Genomic DNA, 21256 nt, shown 5'->3' with positions numbered 1-21256 from the left:
TACACTGGCAAAATTTAGCATGACAACAGCTAACAAAACTGCTTTGTACATAACTACACAAAAAACATGCTAAGTAATCAGAATTACTTCTGCACATCTAACAATCCGTACCATAAATGTATATAAACACAGTTACAGTGGTTAGGGAACACAGTTCTTATTCATACCTAGCAAGATCGGCTGATAGAACAGCTAAGCTTGAGGTGCAGATAGACGAGCTCTGAAGAATCCTGCTGTGATGAAATAAGCACTCAAGATTCTGCCCAGCCCAGTATTTGCAGCTGTCTGCTCCAGTTCTCTCCGAAGTTATCAACCCATAAAGCAGACTTAAACAAAGGAAACATATGGCCACTCCACAGTCACCTCAGTATGAAGTCCAGCAGATGCTAAAAAGACACAACCCCTGACCCATTATCCCCATGTTGATATCACTTTTTAAAATGGATAATTACACAACAAAAACTCCTCCCTGCCACCACAGTGTTTTTAATCAACAGAATCATTTACAATATTGTATACAACACCACAGCATGACTTGCCAGATCTCATCTGTCAAATGCCTTAGTCAACAGAAGCTATTCTGGGTAAGAAAAGGAACCTCCCTCAACTAAACCTTTTCCCTTCAACCACACTGAAGAAAGGCAAAGATGAGGACTTCATAGCTACGGAATGATGCCTTTGACCAGCTCTCCAGGGAGCAAATCACTGCCAGTCATCCCTAAAGAAACGAGATACGTAGTCTTCATTCACATCCCAAAGATCAGCAGCACACCACATAGCTTTTTCAAAGCTGAGTTGTATACAACCATATAAAACTAAACTAAAAATAGTTTTAAGAAGATTAAACACTGGGGACTCCATTACTCCATTGACTGAATCTGAACAGGAAAGGCTCAAAATGTATTAGTCAGCTGTCTCACCAGAAAGCACTAATGCTAGACAAGTAAATGCAGCATGCAAAGACATGACAGCTCTTCAGCCTTGAGCCCTATGCCCAGGAAGCACCCAGGACAAGATTCAGGGCATGGCTCCGCAGCTATGAGGACACCAGCCACCCTCTGAAGCCAGCCCACTCAATGACACAAAGAAACGCAATTTCTACCATACATCCCCTGTGCAGTGCCAAGACTTCACATTCAGATAGCAGGTTCAAACCTGAAGAGGTGCATCTCTAAATGAATTTAGGTTCAGAGGACTCATACTGAGCTTTATGTGCTTCTGAATCCTGCGGTGGCTCCTGCTCACTACATCGGTATTTGTATGAATAAAAATGAAGGGATTTAACAAATCTTGTTCCTGCACACAGTTGTCAAAAAATCTGACCTTTAGAACAGGAAAAAGAGGGGGGATTTAAAGGTTTAAAGAGGAGGCAGTGGCTGCCTTACGTATAACAAACCTTTGAAAATTATGAAGCACTGAAAATCCCCTACAGGTCCCAACAAAATATGCCCAATTTGCAAATCATTCTGCTCCTGTGTGTACACAGGCAAATAAATCCCTAGGAATAATACAACTGGGACCTGAATCTGATCTCTGATATATTATTGCTCCAAAGCTCGATTCCAACATTCACAAATGGCTTTTTTTGTTCCAGATAACTAAATCAAAGCAGTTCTCATAAGCTTTCAAGCAGGGAATGTGAGGAATGGTTTAATGAATGTTACAACTGAACCTATTACAGACTACAGAGTATTACAGAAGAAGATGGGAGGGGGGGAAGCACATATGACACTTCATGTCTGGAAGTCTCATAAATTCAAATCCAGAAGCACCTGCCTTTCTAAGCCCCTTTATATTAAGTCCAACAAAAAACTCAGTGCTGACTGTGCAAAGGGACATAAAGGACAGGAAGTGAGAAGAACTGTGTCAGACAAATACAGGGGGTTTCCTGTTGAAAAGTTACACTAGCTGTAAGATTGACACAGAAAGATTACTATCTTAACTGGCTTACATGGGAACAGATGGGGAAAAAAAAAGCATAAACAGAAAGTAACAGTGCAAGATAAAAAAGAAACATGATCCATAGAAGACAAATGTAAAAAAAAAATAAAAGATTGGAAAAGCATGCTCTTTCTGCAAAGCAGCTTCTGTGGCATTTACATTTGGCCCTAAGTGGTGTTTGTGCACTAGAAGAAACTCAGGCAGCTTCCGCAGGTATAAAAGTTCAGCTATGCATGCATAGGATATGCTTGAAAGGTCTATGTCTTGGTCCCAAGTTTTGCCTTGCTTTCACCGCTTCTTCTATCTCTAAGTGTAAGTGATTCTTCTCTCAAAACAAAAAAAAATAAGGTTACAATATAAATATTTTATGACAGCCTGCTGTAGCTAATAAACTTCTGTGTAGTTTAAGTTTGTGGGCTCAGACTGAATGATTAAATTCAGCTAATACTTCAGGTCATTTTCATAAAGTGGAATTTCAGCTCAGAAAATACCAGAGATGAAGGCATCTCACAAAGGCAATTATAATCTCCATTCCCATAGAGTTTACCACCTAAGTGATGTTCAACAGGAGGTCAAGAACAAAGAACTATGCTCCCACTTAGATTCTATATATCTACATGTTCCTGTTGGCTCCTTTCATCACCCTTATTATGTGCATTCTTGCCCCAGAATAAGCTGCTATAACAGTACAACAGCTTCAAGTTTTCAAACAACTACTTTCCTCATACAATTAAACAGCTGAGATTATCAAAAGTGATTAACAATCCAGCGTTTACTGCCAGTAAATAAGGCTTAAATACCGTAAGTTTTAGCATTACCTAGACAGTTGTAACTGACTCTTGCAGAATGCAAAGTACTTAAAGAGACTAAAATGCTTCCTGCTTACAAGGCAACACCTAGCAAGGCAATTAGATCAGAGTTACATGTAATTCTACAGCCATCCTGAATAAAACATTATATAGACACATCCAGAGGAAAGCCATTGTTATTGTGGAACTGTGGCCCCAGATGAAAACCCCTGCAGGAAATGGTCCTGTAAAAGAGTTTTAACTATTCTAGTCACTTTTCTCAGTTGCAGGGCAAAAAACTTCTAAAATTGTTCCAGAATTGCAGCCTCTAAGACTTTTTCTGATTTTCACTTATTACCAAAGCTTGCTCTCCCTTCCTTCCAATTTAATCAGGCACAAATTATCTACTATTATTCTTCCTACTCCAACTTCTAAACCATATTTGGTTCCCTTACAACGTTGCAGAGCACACCATGCAAGAGGTATATCATGACTACAAACAAGCAACAGAAATCTGTACATCTTCTACTGCTTTACAAATATTTAGTCATCTTGATCATTAACAAGTCAAAGAAAACAAACTGCATTTTACAGACTACTAATACTTGGGCTTTCTGTCCACATCTCTTCATGTTCAGAAACATTTAAGTATTCGTAGGAAATTTAAACTCTGCTAAACAGTAAGACCTCATGTAATACACTTATTCAAACACCCCTCTTGTATGCCTCCCAAACTACTCCATATTTCATTGCATTTAACACTTTAAAATTTCAAAGCCCTTTACAAATAATCTCTTTGTGCTTTGGTCCTTCCAGATTTCTTTAAAATTGAAGTAAGTGCAATTATTTTAGTACCACAGTCTGAAGTTTTAATATACTTTTAATCCACTGTAGACAATCTCAGATTCTTGCCTTTAGTTCACAGCAGAACTCTGCCATTCTAAAAAGAAAATATAAATGTTGGGGAAAGGAACAACATCCTTTTATTAAATGCTGGTAGACACATAAGCAAAGGTAATATATTTTGAATACATATTATCCTTTATTTAATTTCTGTTGCTAGATACATTATTAGAAAATAGGCTTTTTGTCATACATACTGACAGTTGATACATAAAAAGACCCCAAAAACCAGTTAATTCACCAGTACAAAATGACCAGACAACATGCGTCCTTTGATGTGAAATTTCACCTGCAACACGAAGTTCATTCCTTTCAGTTTTATTCCAGGGCAAACCAAGCAAAGGAAAAATAAAACGGTATAAAGAACTAGATTTAAAAGGGCTTTGAGAAACAGTGTCTGGGCAGTCTGAGGAGAAACAGAGACTTCAAATCACTACTGCTGGAAGCTGCAACACCTGGGATAAGACGCATGCATGCAGGCAAGAGTGGACAATTAAGATAAGCTTTTTTAATGTACTGTACCTTCTGCTGAGATTTACATCGCAAAGGGCCTAGGCAAGTCAGGTGTGTTATGTGACACAGCTAGTAAATGGAGCAACAAGTCTTGAGTCAGCTCTGCAGATGAGGTTTTATCTCTGTGTAAGTCATGACAAAAAGCACAGTATTTGGACCTGCTGCAATCATAAGAAATAATGAAATAATCCCAAGAGCTTACAAATATTTTTGGAGGATGTTGCACATCGACAAAACAATTTGCTCTACTAAGTCCTGTAGGTTTTACTCAACACACAGTGAATCCCATATCTTAACCTACTGCTTGTAAATTCATAAAGTTTTTGGACAGCCTGAATCAGTTGCATCCCCCAACAAACTACCAATTTTTTTCCTGTACGCCAAAAAAATTCCGAAGTCAGTTGAGATCTTTAGACTTCTAAGGATAAAAACTGAAGCTTAATATATGGAAGTTTTTGAGGAAAATTTTAGAACAGACTCACTGCTAACTGAAAATGTCAGCATTCACATAACACTTTTTACAACTACAGTAATTTACCCCCAATGCCCTTGGACACAAATTGGGCTGCCTCTACATTTGTGTGGTATGCTGTGCACCTGTTGGTTGCTAACCCCACCCCAGACAGAGCCACATCACAGGGCAGCAGACGGAGAGCTCACTACAGTGTGACGCAGCGTGCAACCTCCCAGGACAAGCTACAGAGTCAGTAACCAACCACAGACAGCTCCTGTGCACAAAATTGTCAGGGGTTCCATCTTCCATCAACTCTTGAACAAACAGGTGAACCAAACAGTGCACTGAATCAAGCAACTGGTATAGATTATGTTATTCAGTGCTTTATGAAGAGGGAGAAAGCATAACCAGCTATAAGTGATGTTTAAGCAGGGTTTGAGTGGCTTATTTTCCCCCTTTCCTATCTGTAGTCATCTCCAACTCCCCTTGGTAAAGCTCAGAAAATCCGTAATTTACTGTTCCATTTTCTACTGCTTTCATCTGTTAACATTCTAATTGTCATTTGCCATAATTATGTCTTTCTGTATAAAATACAGCCTATATCCTCCTATGCTTGCACAAATTTCTGTAGGCCACTCTTTAATATTGTTGATTCAATTTTCTCCACAAACAGTATAATTTGTGTTGAGACTTGAACCACTATCACAATGGTTCCTGAAGCTTTATGTCTTCACCAATCTGCTTATACTGGAGAAAAGCCTTGAAATTGGCTTTTTTTATCCCTGCTCGTCTTACACATATCAACAGCCAACAAAATAAAAGAATTTTAGAATACAAGCTTTCAGCCTCATTTTCAAGTGGGGGTTGTTTGTTTTCCGGAACCATGTGAGCTAGAAACAATTTTGCACTTAAGAAAAAGTCAGGATTCCTTAGTGTTACCATGTCCTGCAACCCTGCAAGTTAATTTTCATGTTTGATGTCCCTGATTTCAGAAAGAGCTTAAACTAGAACAAAGTGTGTGCCACTACTACTCAAACAACACAGGATATATTGATATTGGTTCTCCACAGCTTATCTTACTGCTTTTACCATTTCTAGTAACACTCCCACCATAAGAACATACAACACAAATGTCAGATGCTTTGGTACCTTATCTACACTGAAAGAAAAAGGTAAGTCTCAGAAATATAGAAAATTGTTATTCAGATAACAGACAGACAGTACTTCCTTTCCCAGAACAATCTGTCTCCTGCCCTGACAACTCGTTCCTGCTATATTTACCCTACCAAATTTTGCCAGTGATATATTTCCAGATGCACTTGAGCCACATGTCCCTGTCAGTCACAGCCCAAGCACAGAGGAATCTGAGCAGAGAACAGCTCCTAGAAATCACTGTATTTTAATCCATGCTTCCTCTCCTGCTTGCCTTTAGAGTTAAAGGAGACAAAACATGTAAAGCATTATTTTCAATTTATTTTGGATCAGTTGTGGGGACAAGAGGTACTTCACTTGATACAGCTATTTACTTCAACTTCTTTCTTTATGGCTGACAGACACCTGAACAATTAAAAAAAAAATAAATCTAAAACATGCTGTTAAAAATAACTGGCTGTTCCAACCATTTAGTACTGGATGTCTAGAAATAAATTGTAAGGCTGTCTGAAAAAAGGCTAGGTGTTGAACAAGGAGCTTACAGCCCTAATCTGCGATGGGAGAGCCAATTACTGCTCTAGAAAGAAGAGAAAAAAAGTGTCATATTTGCTAGAGAGAAGCAACACATATCAAAACCAAGGAAAATCGGTTCTAGATTTCAAGTAGTTCAGTTTAACAATGCTGACCTGGTAAAATGAGTCAAGTTGTGGAGCAGAAAGAATAGAATATAATGAAATGCTAGCTTGCGTTCTTCAGAGCTAAGCCACTTGACTATTTTAAGTTATATTCTTCATATATTCTACCATATACTTCTGATCTCGTGCTACTTCTTGCAACCCTAAGTGCACAGCTAGGTTCTTTTATTTTCATAGTTGTCATGAGCTGATAACTTCTGATAATTATCTTGGCTCTTGCTGAGCTTCTAAGCTCCCTGAGATCCTTTCAGCAAAGGGCCAAACAAACACTATTCCCCACCGCCATATTTTTTAAAAGATGCTTTTCACAGTTCCTACCTCAATATGGCTTTGATTCCAAAGTGCATTTTTTGAGACTACAGCAATAGGAAAAAACCCAACAGCCAAACAAACAAAAAACCACACAACACTGAGGTCACCTCTCAGGATCTTATTAGCAAGAAGACTTTGTCATCTTACGGGTGGCTGGTCAGTAAACCCAAAGTATTTCTCAGTTCTAAGTCCTATGAGTCTTCCAGAGAAGGAGATGGGAGCTAAATCAGTGATGCAGAAGAAAAAGGTGAACAGAGGAGCTGAAAGGGCTTAAAATTGTAAATATCCTTCCTTTGGCTCCCTCCTCCCTTTTTCTGGAAAGCGCAGATAGGCAGTTTCAACCTTTCCACCGTTTATTTAACTGGCTTAACAGAGGGTCCTAACAGGTCACAAATAAGCTTTTTAAATAAAAAGCACAAGTTGAAATCAACTGTGGATATATCAAAACTCATGGCCAGGCCTATTTTATTATTCAAGGCAGAATTAAAAACCTGCAGCCTTCTTTTAATAGCAAATTCACATAACAAGACCCCTTCGCCTATCTGAATGCAGGTAGAGGTTCCTCAGAATGAAAGGACTTTTGATCCATTCTTCTAAAACAAATGAAACAACACCTAAGTTTGCATTCAAAACTAGTATTGTTAAGGCTAAGTACATCCTTTGGAATAGTCTAGATCATTTGTGCTATTGCATTATAACTGTAAATCTTTAAAATGTTTTTGCTAGAGAGATTATTCCTGCTTATTTAAACCCTATACATTTGAACTTTTTCTGGTACCCTTTCCATTTCAAATCTGTAACACTGGAACACTGTTCAAGCATCTGACTGGCACATAACACAATAGGAGCAGAGACCAGCATGACAAGAAAGCAAATGAGCATCTTATGGGTGGCATTGAATGATGTTAAAAAAACACTGGCTGGGGCAGAGTCGGATCAAGTGAAATGTGGGCAAAATATGAACTGCATTACATGTTACTTTATTAGCAGCCTCATACAGCTGCTCAAATTCAGGCATCTAATACGGGGATGTGAACAGCTGGTACCATCACCTGCTGTTCCTGCAGAGTGAAAGGAAGTGTGTGACCTTCCGCTGCAGCACATGCGTCTTGTGCATGTGAACAACTACCAGTATGGGTTATGAAACTCAATAGCATTCAGAATTGCCATCCAAAAAGAAACTACAATTTAAAGGCAGCTGAATGAAAACGAACTTCACTTTCAGATTTTTAATAGATTATTAATAAAAGTGGAAGAGAGAAAACAGTTTGAAAAATTTATTATGATGTTGCCTCTGACACAAAATTTTAATAGTCAACTACCCAACAGTCATTACGTAGTTTGTTGCCTCTTTGCCTAACCAAAATCTGTAGTTTTTCTACAATATCACAGTACTCCTGTCTCAACTGAAAAAGCCTCTTCCCATGAACTGTATTTTAACAGACTGGTAAATATCTAAGCAAACTTATTTCTTACATCTTTGTGTTCATCAAGAACAATATCACTAAAGTAAATACTCCCAGGACTGTGTTTTCCTGTCCCCTGTACCTACCAGCCTCATTATTTCACATCTGAAGCGCTAACTTCATACTGAGGCAGAAAGTATTTAAGAGAAGTACAGAAGTAAATCTTATGTTCTTAAATCTGACTGAATATATCTGCACTTCAGACACTGAAAACCAAATGTTTTAACTAAGAGCTCAGTATGCAAAGAGAAACATAGTATTTCTGAACAAGAAATGTGCAAACCTCAGACTGAAGTGAAAACCAGCTCATGATGTCTCCTCCCATGATGCCATGACAGCCATCATAGTTATTACAGAATTGCAGGCCACTATAAAATGTCTCATCTCACTTTGAAGAACATCCAAGTTCCTAAGAGCAGTTACTAAAGATGCTTACATAAGCAACCTTATTTTAATGCTGTCATTCATTTCATTTCTAGAAAAAAGCCCCTTTGCTAGGCTGTAACCAGAACTAATTGACCATTCTTCTTCAATACACCATGATCAAGGTAACCACTTTATTTATTTCAACAATCCCTCATATTTGCCATTTGCCACCTTAATTATTTAAGCAGTTAATCGAGGTAAGTAGTATCTAATTCAATAGCCACTTGCAGACTTTGCCACTCTATCAAGAAAAATGACAACTTCTTGAAAGGTAACAGACAGAAAGACACATTTGAATAAAAAACTTCCTCACAGAATTAAGTTAAACATAATCAAAAGTGAACAGCATCTCATTTAATTAGCACACACATCAAGAATTATTTAGTCAAGCAAGCACTGACACTCTTACACCAAGCAAAGGCCACATACACTTTCTGAAAGACTGCTCTGTTTGTAACTTACTGTTTCAATATGGCTAGGAATAAGTTTGAGTTTACTGCTCCAAGGACAGAACTGCAAATTAGAACTTCTGGAGTGCTTATGTTAAAGAGTGCAGACAGATTGGTCAACCAATCACAGTACCACAATCACTGAAGAATTTAAGTTATTCAGCTAACAAACATTAATTGAGTGCATCCCTTGAGTATTAAAATTGTGTAATTGTGATTACAGTGCAAAATGCATTAATGTAAGTTATCATGGAAACAGTGTATCAATCTATTCATTTTAACAGGATACCTAAAGCCAGTATCACTCCCAACATTAGTTCCATGGTATGTATGTGCAAGCTCTTATTTTACTTTCGCATTTCTACTCATCTCACACTGTCACATTAATTCAAAAAGTTCAAGTGATGAGGAGTCTATGTCTATCCATGTTCTTAAACTAATCAAGAAATGTTTAAATATAATTAGGAGCTCCTCTAACACTTCCAGTGGCATTTCCACATCAAATGAATACAGATCATCATACGATTCTTACGTAGATCTATTTGTTTTCTACAATAACTATGACTAGTTGATGTATCATAAACGTTCCCTCTCAAGATGGGCATTATTTCCTATAGCTTTATGATAACATGTACTGATTTGCTGTCCCTAGAAGATTTACATATATTTAACTCACTCATGATCTAGCTGTCCTCACTCTACTAACAAATTCACAGATTTCCATCCACTCACAAAGTTTTTCCCTAGCACGTATGTGTTGATACCACTAACACTGAAATGAACACGCTTCTAACACCCATGAGATGACATTTTCATCTCTTTCACCTCAGAATCAATCATACCACAAGACCTCAGATCCTACCTTTAAACCACTGCATTACAGGCAACATATACCATACTGCATTTTCTTCATAGCTTTTAAAAATGCTGTAAAGCAAATTGAAATCACATAATCTACAAGATCACAGGAGCTTTTACAGGACTGCATACAGCTGTAAGTTTTACAGATCTTTCCTGGACAATTTGCTGTCTTGTATCATTTTCTAAAGGCAAAGGACAAAATTAAGAACGTGACAATCCATCTGAAATTTTTTAAAGAACTTAAGGAAGTCTGTATCATGTTGGAAGAAATGTTGTTTTCCTGATTGTAAAAAGAAAAAACCAAACACCTTCAGCAATAATCTATTTCACAATACTCAGATAGCAGACAAGCTACACCCAGTTACCTTAAAAACCAAACTCTTGCAAGCTTACTTCAAATGAACAAGCCACTAATTGCACATCCCTCACTATTAACACTCCCTAACCAATCAGCTTGCTATTTGAATAACAATGTTCTTTATTACTCTACTACTTTTATACTTACCTTCAAATCCCTCCCTTTCAGCCTCTCTTTTTGCTGGCTTTTTTCCTGCACACTTATTACTGAGAGAAGAAGCACTTTATCACACTTTATCATACATCCCTGCACTATTCCTGAAAAAAAGACATTTTGCCCAACTGAACCTTCTTTCAAACCACTCCTTCAAACTCACATCTTGCTATAAACCACATTTGGGATCAGCCAACAACAGTGTGCTTTAAGGACAAACTGAGGTAGCAATTAAGAAAATCTATTTTGTATATTAGTGACTTCTCTCGGCTTCTACCCTCTAAAGCCACAAAATCTTTGAGGACAGGAATGCTTCAGTATGCTTGTTGTGTATGGATGACCAATGCTTCTTGGCTGTCCTATTACGTTATGCAGCTATCCACTTGCACTTTCTCACACAAGTTATTGCATCTTTGAAGTACATCACCTTTGAGACACTGTTTTTAACAAGTTAGATGGCAGCAGTTGAGCAAACCTGGCGGAAGAGCTATATATTTAATAAACTGGAATTCAGCAATTTCATGTATACGCTTACTTCCAAAGGGTTTTTACTATAATGGAAATGGCCACAATTCCTTTTAACGAGTCTTGACCAAAACAAAGACATCATCGTAAAATAAACAACAACAACAACAAAAATCAACAACAAAAACCCACAACAGGAATAAAACCTCCATGGATGACTTAGGAGGAACCTTAACTTCAATGGAGCATCTGGTACTGCCTTTCTACCAAATCAAACTGCAATTTATTGCCCTCTAATGTATGTACATTAGGCCATTTCCTTTATGGCTCCACTTCACACAGAAGTAGCAACTGAAGGAAATAATGGAGTGCCCAACAAGTGGGAAAGTAATTGGTCAACAGGCGTGGAACAAGAGAGAGTCAGTTGCACACTGTGCACATGTGGTAACTCTTCAGAGCCCAGCCCTGCAGTGGTAACAGAAGGCTGGTGTTACAGAACAAACCCACTGTGGGAACTCTGCCAAGCTGCACCCAGGAGCGCTTGTCCATCTAAATCCTTGGGTCCTTAAGGATTAGGGGTCAGGAAACAACTCCTTCCAATAGCACCACCTCCTGCCTGTACCTGCCAGCCATTAGCCATACACAGATGGAAGATTGTTAGGCACCAGGCTCTAGTCTTAAATTGTACACAAAGAACTGTATTAAAAGGATGCTTATGTGGTATTGCAAGGTGGTGGTGCTGGACCGCAGAAGGGACGGTTCAGATGTCCTGTCTTTAAAAGAAATGCAGAAATACCTTTTAAGGTTGGTTAGTTTTTTTGCTCTAAATATTCCCAGACTCGCTCCTTTTGAAGGAAGTTTCAGTAACTTTCTTACTACTCCAACATACAAAATAGAAGATGCACACAAGAGCTAAAAAGTTATCAGAATAAGGATGCTACACAAACAGAGTTTAGCCCTACCTACCTGTTCAGCCATAGTTACACAAACTCTCAAATTACAAGCTTCCTCCTCTCAGGAGTCCCAATTTAATTCAGTAACTCACGTTAAAGAGCTCCATGAACAATTTAACAGAATCAATTAGAGTTCAGAATGACCCCCATCCATACCTGACTTTTCACACTCTGCATAAATGCTGCCCCACACACAACAGAAAAGCCCTGGAAAAGGTTATGGTGCTTGTCTTGGTGCATCTATAAGCTTCACAAATACTAATGGTTACTCTTCATCCAGCACATCCCTGCTCTTTTTTCCTTTATATAGAAAATAAACAAAATCTTAAGTAAAATTGTGACAACTTTTAATTTTGGGCTTGAGAAATTCACATCCCAGGCTTCCCAGTGCAGCTACCTTTCTCAGGGTATATTAGTGTTAATCCAGGAAAATAACTTACACAGTAAAGCACAAAATTAACAACGACCTGGGAAAACGTCTGATTTATTATTTCTCCAGTAACACTAAGAAAATCCATACCAAATATATCAATAGAAACCTATTATCTGAGGGAAATTCAAAGGCCTCAGCCATAAGAGAGTCATTGATTAATCTGATGCCACAATGAGATTAAAAAGATGATAAATCTCTCTCAATGAGAGTATTTGGAACTACCTGCATATTCAAAGCCAAAATATTGTGTTGGTTTACATTGTCTGTGCACTTGGAAGAATGCCTGCATTCAGGAAGACTAGGAGCTTGATTTTAAAATGACAATTTCACTGCATCATCTGAAGAGAGTTTGCAAAAATTAAGTCTGGATTCAGCCTGCAAGCAAAGCATCAGATTAAAGTTGTCACCTTAATCGTCGTATTTCTTACAACCTTAACACTGAGATAATTAATTACCACTTCAGTACACTGTATCAGGTCATTTAATACAGACTGCAATTGCATTTCCACCCACTGATTAGAGTGAGGCTGAGTTAAACTTATGGAAGAAACCTTACTCTATCATTTCCTAGCCTTCCATTCTTCTTAAAAATTTTACAGAGAATGCAACAGAACCTAAATGTCGCAACCTGAGTTGCTTGAGTTTCCAAAATACCAAGTTAACATGTATGGATATCTGTTACTTTAAAAAAAAAATATTTTTTTTTTGTTATCACAAGAACAGACATAATCTAGGAAATCACTGAGTGTTCCAGATCTTTTATATGAAGCTGATATGCAACAGAAAAAAACTTATGTGATTTGTTTCAATGTCTCCTCTAGGTAACAGTGCAATTCTTCAATGAAAACAAAGGGAGAAGTATCACAGTTTACAGTTTATAAGTATTTGTTATCTGCTAGTAAGTCCAGACCCTGCAGAAACTCAAGATATAAATAATAAATAAAATACAGTAGTCCTCTTAAGTGCAAAGTAACAAGCATTGCAGAACTATACGTATCACACTTTCATATAATCTAACTCCTACACTTAAAAAAAAATTAATTTATTTCTTAACTTGAATAGACCACAATGAGTACCTTAGACACTATTCAACTGCACTGAGAACAAGCCACATGTCTATATTCACTACTGATTTACCACTTCTTAAAAGCAGATCTTTCAAAGTTCAGAAACTAAACCCAAATCAGAATAAAATTCATCTATTATTTTATACGAATGTCAAATTTTCCCGAAAAACTCAGTTTCCACAGCTCAGACATGAGAAAATGAGTGTGCAATCAAATCTACATACCAGAAAACTGATGGCTACAATAACAAGTATATTAAACCAGCACACTGGGCAAAGGTTCTTTTACGGTTACAGTCATTTGACCTTTAGCCAGCTCTTAATGCCCCAGCCAACCCTCTCAAGATGGGAGATTTGCAGTAGCTTCTTGTCTGAAATAAGCCATGAAAAGATTCTTCTGAACCCACTGTACAAGCATTCGTTTAAAATGTCATGAATGTGCATGAAATCAGAGTGCTTCTAACAGCTTACTTTGCAGCCTCTGTTTAAATGCACTAGCTCTGAACCACCAGAGGATAAAAGGACTCAAACCTTCCAGTCTGGCACTCATGGACCTAAAATACACACAAGCACCTCTTCACAGGTGTGTTTACCTAGTTTAAACCTTATTTAAATAGACTCTCGATGCACACACTTTCCACAAACACCTGCTTCTCCCACTGCTGTGCTGACTTGTACAAGGCAGTTGCATTCAGTCATTTTCTGTCCTACAGCCACCCTACAAACCAGTAAGCTGTACTTCAGTCATGAAAATCCTGGGTACTGATTCATGCCCCCAGTCAGAGCAAAGCACAAATTATACACTGAGGAGAATGACTACAGAAGTACCTGCTCTTACCTTTACATCATACTGGAATGATCTGAAGCCTTCAACAGCCACAGCAAGATTTAAGGAAACGAAATCCTACTCAGATCATGAAAAAAGCAAGGTTATAATAAATTCATATTTCCAGCCATTTGTGGTTATAAAAGCTCTTCCTAGGAAGGTCAAGAGCATCCTAAGTTGGAAACATTCATGAAACAGAGGATGTTCAGTTATCACTGGATGTCAAAAAGAAGCTTCTTTGTGTTAACCTTAATCCATAACAAAACTGGCAAAATTAACCAACATTTCAACAACATCCAAACATTTTCTACATACACAGTTTACTTTAAAAAGCAGGCAAATGAAAGTTGTGGTAACAGTGAGCCTAGATCCAAGCTTGTATCAATACTAATGCTTCCATCAGTTATAATAGAACCTTTGAGGATGTAGTTATACTTCAATTTTGCATGCATGGACAAAGCTGGACAGTCATTACTTCCATATTGTCATAACTCAGGACAAAGATTTTTTGCTTTTCTAAGCATTGGAAATACAAGACACCACACTAAACTTAGGGCTAGGGTGCTTATCTTAGTACAACAAGCATTCAGCTATTAAATTTACTTTGGAGTAACTCATGCATCACCCAAGATGACTGAACCTCAATTTTCCCTTTCTGTTTTTCAGGCAACTACTAAGCAACTATGCAGCTCATAGAAATGTAAAAATAGCATACAATAAATCAAATTATAGTGGATCAGAGCAGATACGCTGCTGCTGTTTCATTTTCATTTTCTGTTTTTATAAGTTTACATAAAATGTAGAAATTAAGTTTATCTGTCAGAATTTTAAGGAGCAACCTTGTTCCACATAATTAAGGTCCAAAGCCCTTGGCTAGGCATGCTGAACTGTAGCAGTGAAGTTACTGTTGCCATTATCATGGGATAATTTCTGATGAGCAACAGCATCTTCTCTAGTTGCTTCCTTTGAGACCCCATTTAGACACTACATGGGATGAGATACCACTACTTAGCTGCAGGCAAGCTTTTACTATTTTGCTAACAAAATAAAACACGCTATATAATATGGTTATTCTTGAGGAGCAGTACTTTAAAATGGGAATCTTCAGTTGCTGGAGGTATAGGGTGCATCTTTATACCATTGACCAGGGTATTTCAGCATCACAGTCATGACACAGTTAATACCCACTAGCTCAGAGGAGAACAAAAGGTACTCCACTGCAACATGCCTAACATTTACATTGCCTCTCTTTGCTCATTAAACAGGTTTTGGTTAAATAATGAACAAACTGTATTACAGACTCCGATGAGAATTCCAAAATTATAAATCAACTGGTAAAGCTCAGAGGAGAATGAAGGGAGTGGGAGGGAAGGAAGGATAATATTGACTAATATAAAGGGCGCAGCTTGACAGTGGATATTCCTGCCACACCTGATCAAACATGCTCCATGGGGGAGGGGAAGGGAGGGCGAGAGCAAGAGGGGAGATGGGACAAGGCAGCCTGAAATTTGCATCCGGAACAGATTAAATGGGTTCTTGGGGGATTGAGAAAATACATAATATATATTACTATAAATGCAAAATTGTACTAAAAGCTAACTCAAATGTCAAAGATTACAGCTTGAATAAATTTAAATATAAAAGCAATGCATTTCCATGAGCTAATGAAAGAGACATGAAAGGAAGGTCTAGACAAAAAAAAAAAAAAAAACAACAAACAAAAAACCCCACACTACCCACAAACCCCACGAGCTTGGACTTCTCCTTGCCTGGAAGATGAGGCAGGAGACTCTATACTGTTCCAAATATGGCTTAGTCCATGTCTAAAACTGAAAAAAATTTTGCACAGCAATGATGTCCTATCTCAAGACACTAGTGGTAAACAGCAGTCACTAAAGCTGAAATTACTTGTTTAAAAGAACCCCATGTAGACAAACCAACATGCTATCATCACTACAAAAAAGCAATTATTATCTCAGCATGAACCACAATTACATGATGACTAATACTTGCAGGGAATCTCTGAATCTCTCAGTACATGCACTTCGCTTTCTCTGACACACGTAGATAGTGAGCTTGCATCTTTTCCCCAAAAAGTCAACAGCACATTGCATCTAGCTGCTCTAGATAAATGGCTGGTCCCTAACATTTACTCATACTGCATCTTCTTGAGCATCGTGATATTCCCTGCTCTTGTTGATGAAAAGAGATATTTGTAATAATGGCAAAGAACTTAATGAGTCTTATTTTAAAGAAAATTTTATCTCATAGAAGGAAAATTTCCTCCCAAAACACTTTTGGAGACTGTATGCATATCCTACAGATGAGTGAGCTTACAAAGAAAACACAAATCCAGACTGTCATGTAGTCTGGGCATGAGCATAAAATCCAGAATAAAGATACTATCCAGAAACATAAGGTGTGCCTAAGATGTCATGACCTGACAGAAGAGCCCTTGTTCACAGCCAAGGGAAGTTCACCCGGCAAAGTGAAGCATTACACTTACAGGCAGCCACAAAAGAGGAAGTAATACTGACTTAGAACTGGCATATGCCCTCAGCAACTCTTGTCAGCACCTGGAAGCAGCACCACTATACTTCTAGGGAATACACATTTTACGAGATTCCATGTTCAGCACTGACACAAGAATAGGCATGTTTTGCAATCAGAAATGCAAAAAGTCCATCTCAGACTGAGGTTTAGTGGAGTTCTGAACACTCACGGTAATATAGGGACTGAAAATAAAGCTTACTTCCAAATATTACAATAACTAAGACAAATCCTGGGAAGAACCAGCAGAATGCTACACACAGCTAACGATCAGCCTCACTTTCAGACCCTCAACATATACTTAGGCTACACTTAAACAATTACTCCTGAAACTACAAAAAGAAAAAATGTGGAGGCAAAAGAGAGAAAGATGGGTTGGAAGAAATAACCTGGTCAGAATGCACATCAGAGCCTTTTTTTCTACTTCTGGAATCAACATAGATTTCCAGTTCCTTTCAGTGCAACTGGTCATGAAGTAAGCCTTTAAATTCAAGATTTAAGAGACCCAAATGAAAAGTGAAATCTGTGCTTCACTGATTACTCATAACATGATGAAAACCAACAAACCAAAGAATGTGCGAGGAAAACAGATAATGAAAGACTACTTTCTAAGCAGATTTTTCCCATCATTCACAGATCAGAAAGCATATACAAAGCAGAGAAAGACTATGCATAACAATACACCAGAATTTATATAAGGTTCAATATATTGAAGAAGCATACATTCTTGTATGTAAAAATATGTGTATATTGTCACACTGTGTGCATATATATATATATTTTTACGTGTGTGTGTGTGTATCTCCAGATAGTGGCAGCAGTGGTATTAGTTTACATGGATACCATTTGTCCAAAAGTACACATATATTTGCTCTTCTCTTGTTACTTAATATATGATCTCTGGATAATAAATAAGACAAGTACACTTGCACATTTATTTGCATAAACCCTAGCAGGTACACACACCTGCTGATTTCTGCATAAGCTTACCTGTGATGTTATTCAGCTTTTCTTTTAGGAGGCTAAAGCTATGCAGCAGGGGATCCCTTTCTTCATCCTACAGGTTATATACAGGAAGGAAGTAATTAGTGAGGCAAACATAATTCTGAAGACAAATCTTAATAACAGATCTGTAAATATGTTACCTCTATATTCACAGAAGTACTGTGGCTTGCGTTTACCACTGTCAGTGTGTTTACTCCATCAAAATCAAGGGAAGCATTTTTATTTTCCTGCCAGTGTTCCCCTATGCCATACAGCTCGACTGCCAAAGCATAAGTTCAAGACTGAGCATTCTGGTTTGGTTTTATCATAGAATCATAGAATCCTAGGGGTTGGAAGGGACCTCGAAAGATCATCTAGTCCAACCCCCCCTGCCAGAGCAGGGCCACTTAGAGTACATCACACAGGAACGCATCCAGGTGGGTTTTGAATGTCTCTAGTGAAGGAGAGTCCACAACCTCCCTGGGCAGCCTGTTCCAGTGCTCTGTCACTCTCACAGTAAAAAAAATTTTTCGGATATTCACCTTGAACCTCCTATGCTCCAATTTACACCCATTACCCCTTGTCCTATCACTGGTCATCACTGAGAAAAGCCTAACTCCATCTCCCTGACACTCACCCCTTACATATTTGTAAACATTGATGAGGTCACCCCTCAGTCTCCTTTTCTCCAAGCTAAAGAGACCCAGCTCCCTCAGCCTTTCCTCAGCAGGGAGATGTTCCACTCCCTTAATCATCTTTGTAGCTCTGCGCTGGACTCTTTCAAGCAGTTCCCTGTCCTTCCTGAACTGAGGGGCCCAGAACATTATTGTCCTTAGAACATTTCTGATTAGCTTTGCACTGTTCAACACATTTCAGAGCAGACCTACCTCATACCATATTGAAATGGCTCATCTGGATTTGCTACAATGCTAATCTACACAGACTGTAATGGGGAGAGAAATACAATGACATCTGGTGCCATTACAATAACTTGAAGAAAGAATCACAGTACAAAATTTCTGTTCATAGCTGCATCCTTTAGCCTCAGTCTATCTTTACGACGTTAATTTAGGGAGGCGCAGCAGTTTCTTCAAGCTGTGTACATCTGCAGCCACACCTTCTGCTGGGTGGCAGTCAGCCCTAATCAAGAAACGCTTGCTAGAAAAAGGGCCCTGCCCTTTGACAAACTGAAACCACTTGTGCTGGATGACAGCCATCTTCTATTCATGTGACACTCTGAAATACACCACAGACAGAGTAGGCCACATGCACACATATACATTATGGAAGCCATAAACTGACCAGTGCATCATTAGATTTGGGAGACACTGTATCAATAGCTTTTAATAAAACAGGCTTGAAACTATTAACAGGTTTCAGACAGGTATATAGCGGGTAGTCACAAAAAAGAAAAAGATGCTCAGCCACATGAAAAAAACACAAACAAAAACAGCCTATATATGACTTCCCCAATTTTTATTTAATGGTTTTCACAATGAAGACTGTCTTTTCTAAGAGGGAACAGAAGATACATAAAAACACTGTGCTAAATAACACCATATATTCAAAATCCCTGACATACCAGGTGATAGAAGTCCAAATGAGATTACTCCCACATAGAATGCAATGTGGGGTTTTTGTTTGTTTACAGGGTATACAGGAAGAGGATTTCCAGCACTTCTTACAGTCACTAGCACACAAGAAGCCAAAACAAATCACCATGAAACAACGCTAGAACACTATTCCAACTTTACTTACAAAAGAACTATAATGAATGCTAAAAAATACAGAGGTACTTTTCTAAAACCAGGTGGCTTCTGCCATAGTGTGAACAGGTAGCAACAATTCAAGGTAACTTACAAGATGTGTGTGAGTGCTCCATCGGGCATTACGCTTTATGGCTCCAACCACTGCATTGATTTCACCTTGTACAATGTAAATGTTCTTATCCACCATCCTGACAATCCTGAAAAAAAAAGATAATTCAAATTAATTTCCAGTGCCTCAACCAACTTGGCCCTAGTCAAGTAGGAAGCCCAAAAGAAACAGTCAGATCTTTGCTCCGTGCATGCAAACAGTTATTTCATCAGAAGGAAGACAAAAGGAAGATGCTGTTCCACAGAATGCATTTTCAAGAACATGAAAGCAGACAGTTAGTTGTAAGAGAGGGTTTGTGAAGTAAAAGACAACTTTGCCAAGACACACTCCTCGTTTTTTTCAAGTCGACGTAAGGTCACAGAAAGAGAAAATGTTAGGTACCAGGACAGACATTCATGACAATATAACAACATGTGCATCTCCAGCACTTATGCAAAGTCCTGCAGCTCTACACAGAACACAAAGCTAATCTTGTTAATCTTATATAACTCTGTTAAATAAGCATCAGTGGCTGAAATAAGCTGGCCAGAGCAAAACTCTTTGGGAATGTAAATTTTGACAAAATAATTTACAACAGATGTTGATTTCATACTCAGTTCATGAAAAAAAGCTCTCAAGAAAGCAGGTAAGTAAAAAAGTCATGGGTAACGCTCCACAAAGAAATGAGCAAAACTAGAGACAAAACTGGATGTAACACAGGGAGAAAAAGTGAGAAAGCTAAAGGCAGATGTTGACTCTCACACAACCTGAAATCTTAAAGGGAAAAACGTAAATGGTTGTACCCACAGAGACAGCTCTAAGACAGCAGAACAAAATTTACAAGCAAGAACTACCTGTCATGGTCTGAGAAAAAGAAACAGAGTGGATTACTATAGGAATGTTCTCTATGTGTAACCCAGACACAATTAACCATAAAGATGTAAGAATAGAGGGGAATGAACAAACACAACCGTTTATAAAGAATAAACAGGACTTATAAAAAGCTCAGAGAATCAGATGATACTGTGACTGCAAATGAGAAGAATTCAGTGAAACGGTAGCCAAATGAGACTTTTTCAGAAGATATGGAAGGAAAATGAAAAATCCAACTTGAAATCACAACAGGCCATCCATAGGGAAGGAGAAGACTGAAAACAGATGAAACATTATAACACTTCAAATGAGACAGGTGGATTTAAAGGACTTGGGGGGTGAGCAGGGCGGAGGAGTAATAAAACAGACAATATGAGAAGGATTTTTGTCCATGTAGCAAAAGCAAAGCTGGAAGGAAACTTTCAGACCTCAGAAACATCACCACAGAAATTTCAGAACATACAAGCTGGATCTGTCAGGCATCACATTAAATTAGCATGTTTGAGATCTCAATAACACTTCAAATACGCAAATATCCTCTGAACAAAAGAGATTAATTTGCTTCAGGATTCTATAAATAACAGAAAGAAAGCAAAACATGATAAAAAGCTACCTAACCAAGGGTTAAATAACAAATAACTTTGTTTCAGTGGTACTCCTAAGTGTTACACAATAAATTAGGGGCACAGAAAAAAGCATTTTATAATATATGAACTGCCATAACAGACTAGATCAATAGTATATCTCACTCACTACTATATGATTCAGAAAAATAAAC

The 21256-nt window shown here is 38.1% G+C and overlaps 1 protein-coding gene across 1 annotated transcript in view; it reads right to left on the bottom strand.

Moving 5' to 3' along the window:
- Positions 1-19704, bottom strand: part of GBF1 (golgi brefeldin A resistant guanine nucleotide exchange factor 1) — a 98503-nt gene extending 78799 nt beyond the window's left edge. The window contains exons 1-2 of the mRNA XM_010000819.1: positions 19609-19704; positions 17755-17821 (exon numbers count right to left, since the gene is read on the bottom strand). Of these exons, the coding sequence (XP_009999121.1) occupies positions 17755-17821; positions 19609-19704 (163 nt within the window). The remainder of the gene's footprint in view (positions 1-17754; positions 17822-19608) is intronic.
- Positions 19705-21256: the final 1552 nt, after the last annotated feature.

Source organism: Chaetura pelagica, unplaced genomic scaffold, assembly GCF_000747805.2.
Source record: "Chaetura pelagica isolate M959 unplaced genomic scaffold, ChaPel_1.0 scaffold166, whole genome shotgun sequence".
In the NCBI taxonomy this organism is placed as follows: Eukaryota; Metazoa; Chordata; class Aves; order Apodiformes; family Apodidae; genus Chaetura; species Chaetura pelagica.
The sequence above is the reverse complement of the archived record's forward strand: the minus strand, read 5'-3'. Positions and strand labels throughout refer to the sequence as shown.